Here is a 16,108-nt window from a genome sequence, read left to right as displayed (position 1 = left end):
CGATCTCATGCCGCCATCATCTACCGCTGAATAAGGTCCCGAGATTCCTTCCCCTTTCGTCTACCGCTGAAGCAAGCCGACGGAGGTGAAGAAACCCCGATGACACCAGAGTCCGGGGCGCCCGCCCCCTCCACTCGCCTGGTCGGCTGCGGTGGCTAGGGTTTCACAAGGCTGGGGCGTACCGGCGAGAGCACCGACCTTTTCTTATGGTAATTTTTTTTTGAGGGACTTATGGTAATTTTTATTTGGAGTACTCACCTTATTGAGTTGGTTGAGGAAGATGAAGCCCAGCTGAAGAAGATGGATCCAACCCAACCCGTACGGGCCGTGACCCGCCGTGACCGGGTCTAGTCATGACCGCCGCTGCGCCTCCGTTGCACACCTGTCCGGCCGCGGCACCACCTGAGCCGCCACCTGTGCGTCCGTTGCAACGAGCCTTGCGTGTCCGCGCAGAAGATCCGCGCCGTGCCCTCGATCCACGCGGAGCCGCGCCCCCAGCCGTCGGATCTGGGGCTGAGCGCACTCTGGACGGCCGCCGTCCCTCCCTCCCCGTCCCCGGACAGCACCGCAGCAGAATCCAGTCCCCACTCCCCACTGACACCGCACCGGCCTCGCCTCGACAGTCACTCCCCCGCCCCGTCCTCCGGCACGCTCTCCCCCATTTAAACCCCTCCGTCTCCGGCCAGGCCCCCCTCCACCGCCACCCGCCCTCGGGAGCATCGACCGCCGGAGCCCCCCGTCGTCCAGGCTAGCCCACCGGGGTTTCCGCCGCCCCCTCTCCACCCCACCCCGCCGCAGGTACGGCCCGGCAGCGCCGCTCCCCTTCCCACCCAACATTCCCGTTCGTGCCTCGCGTGCCCCGTAGCAGCCCGGCGCCGTAGATCCCTCAGCTTCACCTCCCCCTCGCCGCGCCTCCAGGTCCGCCCGCCTGCCCTCCCTCCGCCCCAGCGCGGCACTCCTCGTCGTCGTCGCCGCCCTTCTCGGCGCGGGCCTACCCGGGCCGGACGGATTCGTTCCGTCGGCGACGAACCCTAGAAAAGTCTATTTCCCCCAAAAAGCTTGTTTTTTTCTTCTCTTCAACGCGAAGACGGTAACTGACGACAAAAATTTGGGGTTTCAGTCACCCGCACGCATGCCAAGGGCCCCCCCTTGTTAGATCTCCCTGTCTGTGATGCAGCACTGCCGCTTGCGTTGTATTATTGATTGATGGGATTCAGATCGTTGGGACACATAGACGGGAGGATCGCTGACGGTGGTGATTGTGTTTGGTGTTAGGGTAGCCGGCACCATTGTCTTCTGCGTACCTAGCGGCGTTGGAGTAAGTTAGGGTAGGTTTATTTATTTATTTATTTGTGCAATCGGTTGCTAGTGGTTTTGTGATACTTAGCGCACTGTAAGACACATGGATGGGATGATCTCTGTTTGTAGTTGCTTCAACAAATGTTTAATGGTTTCCAATGCACGCCATCTGTTCGCTAACGGTAATGATTGTGAGCCAGGGGTCTCAACACCGTGATTTGTTTTGGTTAGGGTAGCCAACATCATTGTTTTCTGTTTACGTAGTGGCAATCGTTGACTTGATTGGAGTAAGTTAGGTTAGAGTTTCTTTTTATTTGTGCAATCGGTTACTAGTTGTTCTGTTCTATGTAGCGCACTGTAAGCCACATACCACCTCCGTGCCAAAATATAAGACATTTTGGTAGGCTAAAATGGTGTTGAATGGCTTGCAGTGCACGCCATCTGTTCGTGTACGGTAATAATTGTGAGCCAGGGGTGTCAACACTGACTTGTTTGGTGTTAGGGTAGCCGACATCATCGTTTTCTACTTCTGTAGCGGCGTTGGAGTAAGTTACGGTAGGGTTTATTTTCATTTGTGCAATCCGTCACTCGACGTTTTGTGCTATGTAGCGCACTGTATGCCACATGCTTCATTTAGTAACCTGCAGGGATTGAGGTATTCACCTTTTTGAGAGAACACTGCACACGTGCGTGTGTGCATGTACCACATGTATCATTTTGATAATTCAATTTCCAGTATTTAATGCTGTACCATATATGGCATTTATATTGCCTTTTTAATTAAAATTATCAATATCTAACCTGTTGTTTTATGACGGCATCGCGAACTGCGATACCTGACAGGGTTTTAACTGCCTGTGCTTGCGTAATGGAAGATCCACCAAGCGATAGCGGGCAATCAGCAAACGGCACTGAGCCTGATCTGGACCATATGCAATTGGATGACAATGAAGAGAGCATGTCCCATACCATGGATGATTCAAATGGACAGTCTTCTATGGATGTTGACAGAGAACAGCTTTCTATGGATGCTGATATGAATGGGAAACCATCCTCGGATGGTGATGGTAAGGGAAAGTACTCTTCCGAGTCACATGCAGAAGTTCCAATTGACATGAGCTTGGGAAGCCTAGAGAAGTTTTGCAAGGAAGCATCAAGGTCATTTTTTGATGAGTTTGGTCTGATTAGCCATCAGATAAATTCATACAATGAGTTTGTCTCGCATGGGCTCCAAGAGCTTTTTGATTCGCTTGGAGAAGTGACTGTCGAGCCAAATTATGATCCCTCAAAGAAAGGATTCGGTGGTTGGAGGCATGCTGTCATCAGGTTTGGTAGAGTGAAACTGGAAAAGCCTGTATTTTGGTCTGGCAGAGATGATATTGATGAGGAGTCACTTAAGCTTAAGCCTAGACATGCTCGCCTCCAAAATATGACATATTCCTCCAAAATGGAAGTAGAAGTGCATATTCAGGTCAGCAGTCTCCATGTTCTTTATTGCCAATTTCTTACTCTTTTATGCTGTTGTCTGTTTATGAAGTTTTGAACACATGCACGCAATCTTTAGAATTGATGCCCCTAAAATTACTTGAAACTGTAAGTGCTGTGACATGCATGTCATGACCACCCTGTTTTTTAAATGCTGTTGATAACACACAATTTCAATCCTGTTCGCTAATCCTGTAAAAAGACACGAGACCTTGGCTGATCTTGTGAAGCTGATGCCGTCTTCAATTAATTTGGTAGTTGTTTTATTCCCTGGCACCCTACTTAATATAGCAAAATAGTCTATTGACAGAACATGAAATTTAGCAGTCAAGGAACAAATGGCTGCTTGATGTTCCCAGATTAGCTCAGCAGTCAGCAATATACATAGTTATAGATATCACTCACGTGTGCTAATGCTTTATGCGCTTGATCCTATTGAACTGTTGTGTTGATATGTTAATTTACTTTAATAAACCACTCCCTCCGTATGAAAAAGCTTGTCCCAAGCTTGTCCCTCAAATGGATGTATCTAGCACTAGATATATCTTGAGGGACACGTTTTTTCAGACGGAGGGAGTATGTGCTAAGATGTCTCATGGTGTGTGCATTTTGAAACTACCTCATCAATATCGTGTATTCATATTTGTGCACTTTAGGTGTTACAGTCACTGAGTCACTCAATTAACTGACATGTTCTAAACTGTTTAACAGATTTATTCAATGGAGAAAAATGACAAGTCTAAAACAGAGAAAGATACTTTTGGTCACAAGAGAGTTCTTATGGATGAAACTCATGTGGTGAATATTGGTCGCCTTCCAGTTATGGTTAATTCAAATTTATGCTGGTTGCATGAACTCAAGGAAAGTGACTGCCTTTATGATTCTGGTGGATACTTTTTGATCAGGGGAATGGAGAAGGTATAATTCTATTGATCTCTCTTTGCTTATTTTAGTTGATGCATCATGCAGGGAGTGTTGTATTATCAAATGTTTTAAACACTTCTTTTGTCACTAAGACGGAGTACAGAGCTTGTGAGCTTTCTTAGTTTTTATTATATATGCCACTGAAATCATTCCGAGAAAAAGAGTTTACATGAGTACCATGTGAATCGGTCTGTTTCCATATGTTTTCATGTGTGTTAGCCCTGTTCGCAAATATGATCTCAATAAGCTACAATATGTTATTAGAACCATATGATAAAATTCTGCCAAACTAGCTAAATAGCCATGCCTTGCTACGGATAAAATAATAATATGAGCGATCATGTTAAGCCATTATTTACCGGCCTACTGTTACATTTGTGCACCTTGTTATCTTTAAGATCTTTAAGAGGCGGCTACCTTAGTTTGTGATTTTGTGTGACAGTGTCTAGTTAGTTAGTTTGTTACATCTTGTTAGAGATCTTTTAGTAATGTGGGAAATTGAGGTAGGAGGCTTGGATGAACCGCGCGTCATCAGCTCCAGTTTATGCAACATAATAGTGAAGATTTTCCAAAATTAGGTCGATGTTTTAAATGGAGATGAGCTTCTGCTGATAACATTGACATGTGTGGACTCAGTTCGTGATCTTGTTAGGGAGGTTAGATATTCTCCTGGGGCGTGACTCTTAGAGTAGTAACTGTCTACTAAAAAAGGCATTTTTTTCATAACATATGTGCTGTGCTTCTTGGATCTCACTATGGTCACTATGGTTCCATTGTTGAACACTGCAGATATTTATCGCCCAAGAGCAAAGATGCTTGACCAGGATTTGGATTGCTGACCGGCCTGTCTGGACTGTTTCTTATTTGTCTGAAATCAAACGAAGACGCATATATGTGAAGCTGATTGATTCTACAAAGAATAATGATTTCAGTGGCAGCAAAATCATTTCCATTTCCTTCTTGTATGCCAATCTGCCGATTTGGCTAATGTTTTTTGCGCTAGGCGTATCATCTGATAAGGAAGCATTTGATATGATAGATATGGGAGACTGTGATGCTTCTGTTATCAACGCGATATCTGCAACTATTAGTGAATCTGACGAACTGTGTGAAGGCTTTCGTAAGTCTGATAAAGCCCGCCAGTGTGTTGATGATTTGGTCAAGAGTTCAAAATTTCCTCCAGGAGAGTCGTTTGATGATTATATCGCCAAATATCTCTTTCCTGGTATAAAGGGGAATAGGAATAAAGCTCTTTTCTTAGGTTACATGGTCAAATGCCTTCTAATGGCCTTTACTGGGAAGCGCAGATGTGATAATAAGGATGATTTCAGGAACAAGAGGCTGGAGTTACCTGGTCAACTGCTTGGAAGAGAACTTCGGGCGCATCTTAGGCATGCAGAGAGGCTCATGGTTAAGGCCATGCAGAGAGATTTGAATAGTGATCGTGATCTAGAATTTCCAATGCGCTATCTTGATGCTTCAATTATTACTAATGGTATAAATCGTGCCTTCGCTACTGGTTCTTGGTGCCATCCCTACAGAAGAAATGAAAGATGCTCAGGAATTGTTGCAACGCTCAGGAGAACAAATCCTCTTCAAATGATGTCAGACTTGAGGAAAAGTCGCCAGCAGGTTGCTTATGCTGGGAAAGCTGGTGATGCAAGATATCCGTAAGTAATTTCTTAAACCAAGTGCTGCACACTTACATGCCCATTTTTTTTTTTTTTTGCTTTTTATGCCCTTATGCGAACTAACCTGAAGAAAAAACCTTGCAGCAATCCATCTTACTGGGGAAAGATGTGTTTTATGTCCACTCCTGATGGTGAAAACTGTGGACTTGTGAAAAATCTAGCTGTTACTGCTATAGTTAGCTCTAGAGTGGCACAGCCATTGATTGATAGATTTGTTTCTTGTGGAATGAATAAACTGGATGAAATTCCTGCTAAGAAGATTCCCCAAATGGACAAGATCTTCCTGAATGGTGATTGGGTGGGATCCTGTGCTGATCCAGCTTCATTTGTCATGCGTTTAAGGTGCATGAGACGTGGTGGTCTGATCGATCCACAGGTTTGCTCTCTTTCCCATGGTTAGAAGCATTTGGCCGAGTATACATTGTCCTTTATCTAGATGTTTGGTGTCTAGGTTCAGTGATACATCATACATACCATGTTTAGTTTAAGAAGAATTGCTGATGATGTGTCGTAAGTCTTGGACAGGTCTATTTTGCATGTTTGGTTAATCATAGATCGATGCAAGTTAAATCCAATCTGCTTGAATATTACAACAGTTTCCATAGTGCATGCCTTCTTACTTTCTACCATGTAATCTAGCATCATGATGCTCTGTTTTCTATATTTTGTACTCTCTCTGTAATTGTTCTATCGAGTTCTTGTAATTATTGTCATGTTTAATTTGTCGGTACTATCTCCCTAAATGTATTTTTCCTTTTGTAATTCCTACTATGCATTTCTGTTGTGTTTCCAAAATTTTGGTATTTGAGTAATGTAATTTTAGATTGCTTCCTTATCTGACGCACAATAATGGAGATACCTGTTGCTACATATGTTTTCTATTTGTGCACTATAATTCCTACTATGCATTTCTGTTGTGTTTCCAAAATTTTGGTACTTGAGTAATGTAATTTTAGATTTCTTCCTTATCTTACGCACAATAATGGAGATACCTGTTGCTACATATGTTTTCTATTTGTGCACTATGTGCTAATGTTTTACGCAGCAGTGTCATTTGTCGCATTGCTTATGCTTCATGTTCCGTCTGATCAGGTTGAAATCAAAAGGGACAAGCACCATTCTCCCGGAGAAGTACGGGTGTTTTCTGATGCAGGGCGATTACTCAGGCCTCTTCTTGTGGTTGAGAACCTAAATAAAATTACAAAACGGAAGGGCTCTCCGTACTCTTTTCAGGCACTAATGCAGCAAGAAATTATTGAGTTCATTGGTGTTGAAGAGGAGGAAGATATACAATGTGCCTGGGGAATCAGGCACCTATTTCAGAGTAGTGGAGAGGAGGTTTCTGGTTATACTCACTGTGAGCTGGATCTTTCTTTTCTGTTGGGATTAAGCTGTGGTCTTATCCCTTTTGCAAATCATAATTTTGCTCGAAGGGTGCTGTACCAAGCAGAAAAACACTCACAGCAAGCTATTGGATACTCCACAACAAATCCACTTACCAGAGTTGATACTCTTTCTCATCAGCTTTACTACCCTCAGAGACCCCTTTTCAAAACAGTTTCAGCTGATTGCATCGGCAGATCAGATTATACTTTTGGAAGAAACGATGACTTTGCTAGGCCTGAATATTTCAATGGACAAAATGCGATAGTTGCAGTCAATATTCATCAGGGATTTAACCAAGAGGACTCCCTGGTTATGAATAGAGCTTCTCTTGAACGTGGTATGTTTAGAATTGAGCTCATGCGGAGCTATAAGGCAGAAGTAGAGACCAAAGGGCCCAACAAACGACTAAAAATGAAGGAGAAAGTAAACTTCGGCAAAATGGAAAGCAAGAGAGGACGAGTTGACAATCTTGATGATGATGGATTACCTTTTGTGGGTTCAAGTCTTCAGATTGGTGACATTATAATTGGGAAAGTGTCAGAATCTGGTGAAGACCACAGTATTAAGCTGAAGCATACAGAGAAGGGAATGGTCCAGAGAGTGCTGCTCTCAGCCAATGATGAGGGGAAGCATTTTGCTGTTGTATCTTTAAGACAGGTATACGTTCAGTAAAGAATAACTATTATCTAGCACAGTACATGCACTGAACTTTACTACTAGCAATTGTATTCACCTTATAAACAGTAGGAACTCTCTAAATGTTTGCCTTCTGCTCTACACCAACAGAAGCCAACTGCAACTAAAATGCTTGTTAGTTGGGTTTGCTCTCCTTTCGTATAATAATATAGCACTCTCTCCGCCCCAAAATAAGTTTAGTACAAAGTTGTACTAAATCAGTGACACTTATTTTGGGGAGGAGGGAGTATGATCCAGTGAACTAACAAATTTCTGCTTTTGTGCGGTTTAGTAACTATCTAGGTCTCGAGAGAATATTGTTGTATATATTTATCTTCCCACTTGTGAATTGGTTACCCTACTTTCCTACTATATAAGAGGGAAACGGGAGATTAGGAAGTTAATCATCAGTGTGCACTGATACCCGAGAGAAGTAACAAATGGTTGAAATCTTGAATTTGCCTGTCCTTTTTGCAATGTCTTTGCATTGCAAGAGCATGTGTTTCCTTTTGATAGCCATAAACTTATGTTGCTGACATGAATTTTCAGGTTCGATCACCTTGTGTTGGAGATAAATTTTCTAGCATGCATGGACAGAAAGGTGTTGTTGGTTTTCTGGAATCTCAGGAGAACTTCCCTTTTACCTGCCAAGGAATAGTTCCGGACATCGTGATAAATCCACACGCCTTTCCTACCCGTCAAACTCCAGGCCAGCTGCTTGAAGCTGCTTTGGGAAAGGGAATCGCTCTTGGTGGTAAAATCAGATATGCAACACCATTCACCACAGCAACAGTTGAAGTGATCTCGGAACAGTTGCACAAGTAAGTGTCTCCTTAATTCCAAACCAGCCCCTTTTTGAACATGGATACACCAGAGTGAGGTATTTACTGATTCAATGTTTGAGCACAGGGGTGGAGCTATGTATTGCCCATTTTGGGCCATAGCGTCCCTCCCCCCTTCCCTCAATATTGCTATCTATAGAAGGCAGTACCGCACACTAAGTGCGAATAAGTGCCTTGGCAAGAAAATCAGTCCCCTCTTTCTATTTAATCTTTTCTTGTAATGACAGCCACCTCTCCATTTATGCTGTTAGTCTTTCTATGTACCTGTACAGACTAAGTTACATCTTTTGCAATTTTTTCTACATCACAAAAGGGTACCCTGCTATCTTGAAATGCTATAGTTCATTACTATATTATGGAGCAAATTAATGGCAGTGTAATGTTACAAGTGGAACTAGCATAATGGCCTGCACAGTTGTGCTGATAGTTTTATTCCTGATGTATTGATCAATTTGGATGAACATATTCTGGTTAAAAATTGGGTAAAAATATGATAGTCCCACATTTCTGTTTTTGACATTTCATTTCATTGTATTTAAAGTTTTAAACCCAGCTGAGTCTGAAAACAGAGCAGCATATAATTTGACCATTTGACAGATTTCCTATGGTTGCCATAGCCAGTTACATGTGATTATGCACTTGCGTAGTATGACTTTTTGACATTGGCTGTTTACCTCTAATGATCATATAACCGGTCGTTGGCAATAATAAAATTGCATTCGCCTGTTCTTGTACGTTTACCATAGAAGAACATCATTCAGTAAATGTAACAATTGGGCAGAACTTGAACTGTTCAGCACAATAATTAGACATACATTGTTCTCTTCAGTCTCACCAGGTCTTCTCATATCTATATTACTCTCTTTATTACTACTAAAACTGAGCCATTCGTACTCTCACTACTGGTTATGCTGGACAGACCTTTTGAGTTTAGCTACCAGTTCAGGCTACATTCCTGTACTTGTTGCGTTATTGAATGTCCAAAATTGACGCATCTTGTTGTATTCCAGGCTTGGATTTTCAAGAGGGGGAGCTGAAAGCGTTCTCAACGGCCAAACCGGCAAAAGGATGCAGCAACTGATCTTCGCAGGCCCCAACTTCTACCAGAGGCTGATCCACATGGCCGAGGACAAGGTGAAGTTCCGCAACACTGGGCCGGTGCACCCGCTCACGAGGCAGCCCGTCGCGGACAGGAAGAGGTTCGGCGGGGTCAAGTTCGGGGAGATGGAGCGCGACTGCCTGCTGGCCCACGGCGCGGCGGCCAACCTCCACGAGCGGCTCTTCACGCTGAGCGACTTCTCGGAGATGCGCATCTGCCAGACGTGCGAGCGGGGGGCGAACGTCATCATGCGGCCTGTCGCGGGCGGGCGGAAGATCCGGGGCCCCTACTGCGGGTTCTGCAAGTCCTCGGAGAACATTGTCAAGATCGCCATCCCCTACGGCGCCAAGCTGCTCTACCAGGAGCTCTTCAGCATGGGCATCTGCCTCAAGTTCCAGACGGAGGTCTGCTAGACCGAGCTTTGTCGTCGTTGGCTCGTGGTGTGTACATAGGTTATCTATATCTATCTACGGTTACTTATGGACATGTTAGTTAAGGTTATCTGTGGCTGTGGACATGGTAGTTGGCTAGGGTCATCTGTGGTTATGGACATGTAGTGGCTATGTGAAACTCCTTGTGACCATGGCGTTTGCGTAGCTGGGACGGGTCTCTGCTCCTATGGACCGAAGCTGGTCGTGCAGTGCAGGATATCTTGTGCCGTGGGGATCTGCCTCTGGCCGGAAGAAATTCTGTTGAGACACTGTAGTAGCTTAGCTAGTTGAACCTGTTTCACTCTGCCCCTGGAATGAACTTTACCCTAGTGAACAGAATTATACAATCAAGCTGCAGCAGCAAGAGGAGAAGGAGAAGATACAATCCCTTCACCCTACCATACGATCATACAAACATCACAAGGGAGATCACAGGGACAAAACCCTCCTCCCAACCTGAACGAACAACGACGAACTAGCTAGAGAGCCAAGAAGTGTGAATGGGGGAACTCCATGCCAAGACGACGACAGACGGCCTCTCCTCCTCCTCCTACGGCATGAGGAAGAAGAGGAAAGCTCCCGCCGCATCGCCATCATCTCGCCTCTGCGAATGATGCTTGTTCAAAGATACTTATACCCCAAGCATCTCCATCTCCATCTTCATGTCCTTTCCAAGTATCTCCTCTGCTTTGAAACTAGCCATCATCTGGGTCTCTGAACTTAGAACGACGACAGGGATCGAGTGCATTGAACCTGGACACCTTCTTGTAGCTAGCTTTTCGCTCTGTTGAATGGCCTTTGGGATTTGGGAATATCAGCCATCGATTCTGTGGCGGCACATCACATAGTGTGTTGCCATCAGCGTCACAAGCTTTTCTCCCCTCTTTATGCCGTCTGCCCATATTACACAGTCACGCATGCACAATGAGACCAGAGCAGTACTAGTTCTAACCATTATTTTGTTGACCCAGTTTCGACGCCGAGTACTTTCCGGCGACGATGATACGACCGACGATAACGACGATGATGAACGAAGCAACAAACTTCCAACCGAGACAAACAAAGCTAGCTATGTACGCTACACACGTACGTATACTGGCCGTAGACAAAAGCATACCTCCCGGACGTACACAACAGCTATCGACCCTTGCTCTTGCTTGATCGACCTAACTGGATACACACGAAGGTATGCGAGTTAGCTGGTCTGATGGCCGCAGGCTCGTGTCGAACCTGTTCCTTTTCTTTCTGGGCGCATCTAGCTGACGGCTGGGGCTCGCTAGATTAGCTAGACCCGAGCGGTCGCCCCCGTCCCAGGCAGCACCTGTAATCCCCACCGCACATACTAAAAAAAAGCAAAATTGCTGCTAATCTAAAAGTACTAAAAAAATACTGTTAATTAATCATTTTATATGGTCTTTTCTCACGTGATGAATGCCTACCTGCCGATGCATTAATGTTTCTGTGTTCATCTTTGTGCATTAATTTTTGGTTTTTAAAATTATAAAAGACATAACTTCTAAACCGCGCGTCGAAATTCAGAACCGTTTTCACTGTTGAAACCCTCGCGACGTGCTCTTCAAAAGTAGACTCCGCATGGGGGTGTTTCGACGAACTAGTCTTCTTGCCAACTAAACATCAATATGTGTGCAACTAGGCTACATGCAGCGCTAACTGAGCATATGCGTGTGCCAATAGTCCTTCTGCCAACTAAATATCAATATGTGTGCAACTAGACTATATTGTCGGGTCAATTGCGCATATGTGTGTGCAACTAGTGTCCTGCCAACTAAACATCAATGTGTGTGCAACTAAAATAAATTACAAGCCAACTGAGCATATATGTGTGCAACTATTCTTCCTGCCAACTAAACATCAATGTATGTGCAAGTAGACTACATTACAAGCTAACTAAACATTAATGTATGTGCAACTAGACTAAATTATAAGCTAACTGAGCATGTGTGTGCAACTAGTCTTCCTGCCAACTAAACATCAATGCGTGTGCAACTAGACTACATTACAAGTCAACTAAACATCAATATACGTGCAACTAGATTATATTACAAGCCAACTAAACACAAAGTAGCTGAATATAAGACATCTTAATACACCCATCCCAAGGAAGACCGATAAATCTGAAAAAGGGACACATACATTCAATAGAAAACAGAGGACAAAAATGCAAAAGAAATCAAAAGATAAGGTTCCTGTTACGAATCAATCAATCGATTCGTTTGCTGCTGGTTCTAAACGGAGAAAACAACCGCTCTGAGGATTGAGCTTGTGGATGCTCTTCTTCTTCTTCTCCCGTGGCTGCAAAGTCAGCAACGATCAATGATCTAGTGGTTCTTCAGAAAAGTCAGCAACGTGGGTCTCCACAAGCACCATTTTAAGTAAAAAAAAGCAATACTCTTGGAGTAACAACAGCACATGCTATGCTACATGCACGATAAGCAGTAGCGCTGCGAAGCAAAAAGAAATCAGTCAGCAAACTCCAGCACGTCCTCGTCTCGCTAAATTCTCCACAAAACAAGCTACACAAGCAGCGGCCACACAAAAAGAACTCCATTTCCTAGCCGCTGTTCTCCAGATCGAGGACGAGCTCCCTTCCCCCTTTGCGTCCGTGCTTCCTTCTCCACCGGTTGCTCCGGCTAGATCCGAACCCGTGTTTCCTCCTCTCCCAGCCGCTGCAGCCACACCAAGGCCTCGTGGCGACTGCTGCTCCCTTCACCCTCCTCCATAGGTGGCATACGAGCTCCTGATGGCGTCGGATTTGAGGATCGCGAGGGGCGTCGGCGCAGGGCTCGGCGGCATCGTGAAAGCGTCCAGGCCGCGGAGCCCACACGAAGACGTGGGGCGGCTGGATCCGGCACGGAGCTCCTCGGATCCGTCCGGGTTCACCTGCAGCTCGAAACCGCGCCGGGGCGGAGCTGTCCTCGCCGCCGATGTGGCTGCTGCTGCTGGATGGAGGCAGAGAAGGATTCGTGTGGAGGATGAGATCTAGGGAGGGCAGCGGCTTGTGTGGGAATGGAAAGAGGACTAGAGGGACAGAGACGAACCCGACAAATAAAACACCTGACTCTCCTGGGCTGCACGATTCGCACGGAACAAGCGGTCAAGGCGCGGCCGCTCAGGTGCACTTTTTAGATTTTAAGTTTCTTTATTACTTCACGTCATGGTTCAAAGTTTACACGGGAGGTTTACTTGTATATATAGCAGCTAGGCTAGTACCAGCACTCCAGCAGCAAACCGACTCGGCCACTAAAACTAGTCCTACTCGGCTACGTACATGCAAGACGTGACTAATTCCAACAATCACCTCCCTAATCACGACATCGTCATGTCACAGCTCCGACGTCGATTCTTTTTTGAATCTTCACAAACTTCTCTCAATCCAAAGCCTTGGTCTGGATGTCCGCCAGCTGATCATCGATGCGAATGTAGTTGACCTTCGTTTTCCCTTCTTCCACGCAGTCCTTTATGTAGTGATATATCGTATCAATGTGTTTGCTCCTATCATGCCGCACTGGACCCTCACGTAGAAAAGTTATAGACTCACTGTCAACATTGAGCACCACTTGTTTCGGATCTCGATCCATGATTTCACCGTGTAGCTTCCTTAGCCACACACCTTGACACTCTGCTTCACTTGAAGTCGATGTCACCACTTCCTCCTTTTGTGATAGCCAGCTTACTATGCTTCCACCAAGGAAATATGCCACGTCCGAGGTACTCTTACGGTCGCCAACAATTCCTTCCTTGTCACTACCACTATACCTGAGTAGTTTCACCATCTCCTTCTTGCTCAGCTCAAGACGAGGTTTCATTGAAGCGACAATGTGATTGCAATCTTTCATGCCACGGCTTTCAAGTACCTTCCTTGCATATGCCTCCTGGCATAATGTGATCCCCTCAAGCTTTTGACGTTCCTTCATCCTGAGGTAGTAACTCAAAATACCAAGATCATCCATCTTGAAAAGATCCTTCATTTATAGCTTGAACTTTGCAATCACCTCTTCATTTGCTCCAGTTATCAACAGGTCGTCGACATAGATTCCAACTAGTAGACGATCCCTTCCTTCACCTCTCTTGTACATTGTATGCTGTAGTGGAGCTTTCTCAAATCCAAGAGAAATGTCGCTTCTTTCCATGCCCTACCGTCACGAAGCAAACAACATGAAATGTTTATATTTCAACACCACGGCACGGCAGCAACTTCAGTCCCTCCTTCCCATCTTCGACGTTCGGTCCTCGTTGGTCTTGGATCGCTTCTCGCCCGCCGTCTTCTTGCGGTGAGTAGGACGTGCTTTCTGAAACGGGATGGACTCTTCCAATCCTTCTTCGGCACATTCCTTTTCTCACGCTGGGTTGGCTGAGTTTCATGATCATCATCATTAGCTTCCTCTCTAGTTGGTGTAGGCATCACGGGAACGGTTTTCTGTGATGAGCTACTTTCCAATTTGAGAGAAGGTACATTACCTCATCAAGTTCTACTTTCCTCCCACTCACTTCTTTCGAGAGAAAATCCTTCTCTAGAAATGTTTCATTCTTGGTAACAAAGATCTTGCCTTCGGATCTATGGTAGAAGGTGTACCCAATTGTTTCCTTAGGGTATCCTATGAAGACACACTTCTCCGATTTGGGTTCGAGCTTATCAGACTGAAGCCTTTTGACATAAGTGTCGCAACCCCTAACTTTAAGAAATGACAACTTAGGTTTCTTGACAAACCAAAGTACATACGATGTCGTCTCAACGGATTTAGACGGTGCTCTATTTAACATGAATGTAGCTGTCTCTAATGCATAACCCCAAAACAATAGTGGTAAATTGGTAAGAGTCATCATAGATTGCACCATATCTAATAAAGTACGGTTACGACGTTCAGACACACCATTACACTGTGGTGTTCCAGGTGGCGTGAGTTCTGAAACTATTTCACATTGTTCTAAATGAAGGTCAAACTTGTAACTCAAATATTCGCCTCCATGATTAGATCGTAGAAACTTTATTTTCCTGTTATGATGATTCTCCACTTCTCTCTGAAATTCTTTGAACTTTTCAAAAGTTTCAGAATTGTGTTTCATTAAGTAGATATACCCGTATCTGCTCAAATCATCTGTGAAGGTTAGAAAATAACGATACCTGCCGCATGCCTCAACACTCATCGGACCGCATACATTGGTATGTATTATTTCCAGTAAGTCATTGACTCGCTCCATTGTTCCAGAGAACGGAGTTTTAGTCATCTTGCCCATGAGGCATGGTTCGCAAGTATCAAATGATTCATAATCAAGTGATTACAAGAGTCCATCTTCATGGAGTTTCTTCATGCGCTTTAAACCAATATGACCTAAACGGCAGTGCCACAAATGTGTTGCACTATCATTATCAACTTTGCATCTTTTGGCATCAATTTTATGAATATGTGTATCATCACAATCAAGATTTAACAGAAATATACCACTCTTCAAGGGTGCATGACCATAAAAGATATTACTCATATAAATAGAACAACCATTATTCGCTGATTTAAATGAATAACCGTCTCGCACTAAACAGGATCCAGATATAGTGTTCATGCTGAATGTTGGCACCAAATAACAATTATTCAGTTCTAAAACTAATCCCGAAGGTAGATGTAGAGGTAGCATGCTGACGGCGATCACATCGACCTTGGAACCATTTCCGACGCGCATCGTCACCTCGTCCTTAGCCAATCTTCATTCAATCGGTAGCTCCTATTTCGAGTTACAAATATGAGCAACCGAACCAGTATCAAATACCCAGGTGCTACTACGAGCATTAATAAGGTATACATCAATAACATGTATATCAAATATACCTTTGTTCACTTTGCCATCCTTCTTATATACCAAATATTTTGGGCAGTTCCGCTTCCAGTGACCAGTCCCTTTCACTACTGGAATCAGCTTCTTTGCCGTCCGCCATGGCGGACGACAAAGGCATAGATCCCGGACGGCAAAGGCCTTTGCTGTCAGCCAGCAGACGGCAAAACATCCGGCTAAACAAGCGACGGCAAAGGGCACTTTGTCGTCTGCTGGCGGACGGCAAAGGTCATGGCTCTTTGCCGTCTGCTGGCGGACGTCAAAGACAGACTCTTTGCCGTCTGCCAACAGACGGCAAAGACTGGATCTTTGTCGTCTGCCAGCAGATGGCAAAGAGGCCTCTTTGCCATCTACTGGTGGACGGCAAAGACTGCAGGCTCTTTGCCATCTTCATTAATTCTGTTTCTTCTTATATCCATTCATTTTCAC

At 44.7% G+C, this 16,108-nt stretch overlaps 1 protein-coding gene across 2 annotated transcripts; it reads left to right on the top strand.

Annotated features, from left to right (window-relative positions):
• Positions 1-681: 681 nt before the first annotated feature.
• On the top strand, positions 682-10,137 carry LOC119366138 (DNA-directed RNA polymerases IV and V subunit 2-like). 2 transcript variants are annotated; one of them, XM_037631822.1, is made up of 8 exons: positions 682-798; positions 2,143-2,770; positions 3,496-3,702; positions 4,498-5,378; positions 5,484-5,775; positions 6,492-7,442; positions 8,010-8,281; positions 9,313-10,137. In XM_037631822.1, exons 2-8 carry the CDS (start codon positions 2,168-2,170, stop codon positions 9,812-9,814), a joined length of 3,708 nt encoding a protein of 1,235 aa, XP_037487719.1. In that variant the 5' UTR covers positions 682-798; positions 2,143-2,167; the 3' UTR covers positions 9,815-10,137. The 2 variants fall into 2 exon arrangements, with proteins under 2 accessions (XP_037487719.1, XP_037487720.1); XM_037631823.1 differs by lacking the exon at positions 682-798 and adding an exon at positions 835-918.
• Positions 10,138-16,108: the final 5,971 nt, after the last annotated feature.

Source organism: Triticum dicoccoides, chromosome 2B (assembly GCF_002162155.2).
Source record: "Triticum dicoccoides isolate Atlit2015 ecotype Zavitan chromosome 2B, WEW_v2.0, whole genome shotgun sequence".
Taxonomy (NCBI): domain Eukaryota; kingdom Viridiplantae; phylum Streptophyta; class Magnoliopsida; order Poales; family Poaceae; genus Triticum; species Triticum dicoccoides.
This window is presented reverse-complemented; position numbering and strand designations above follow the sequence as displayed.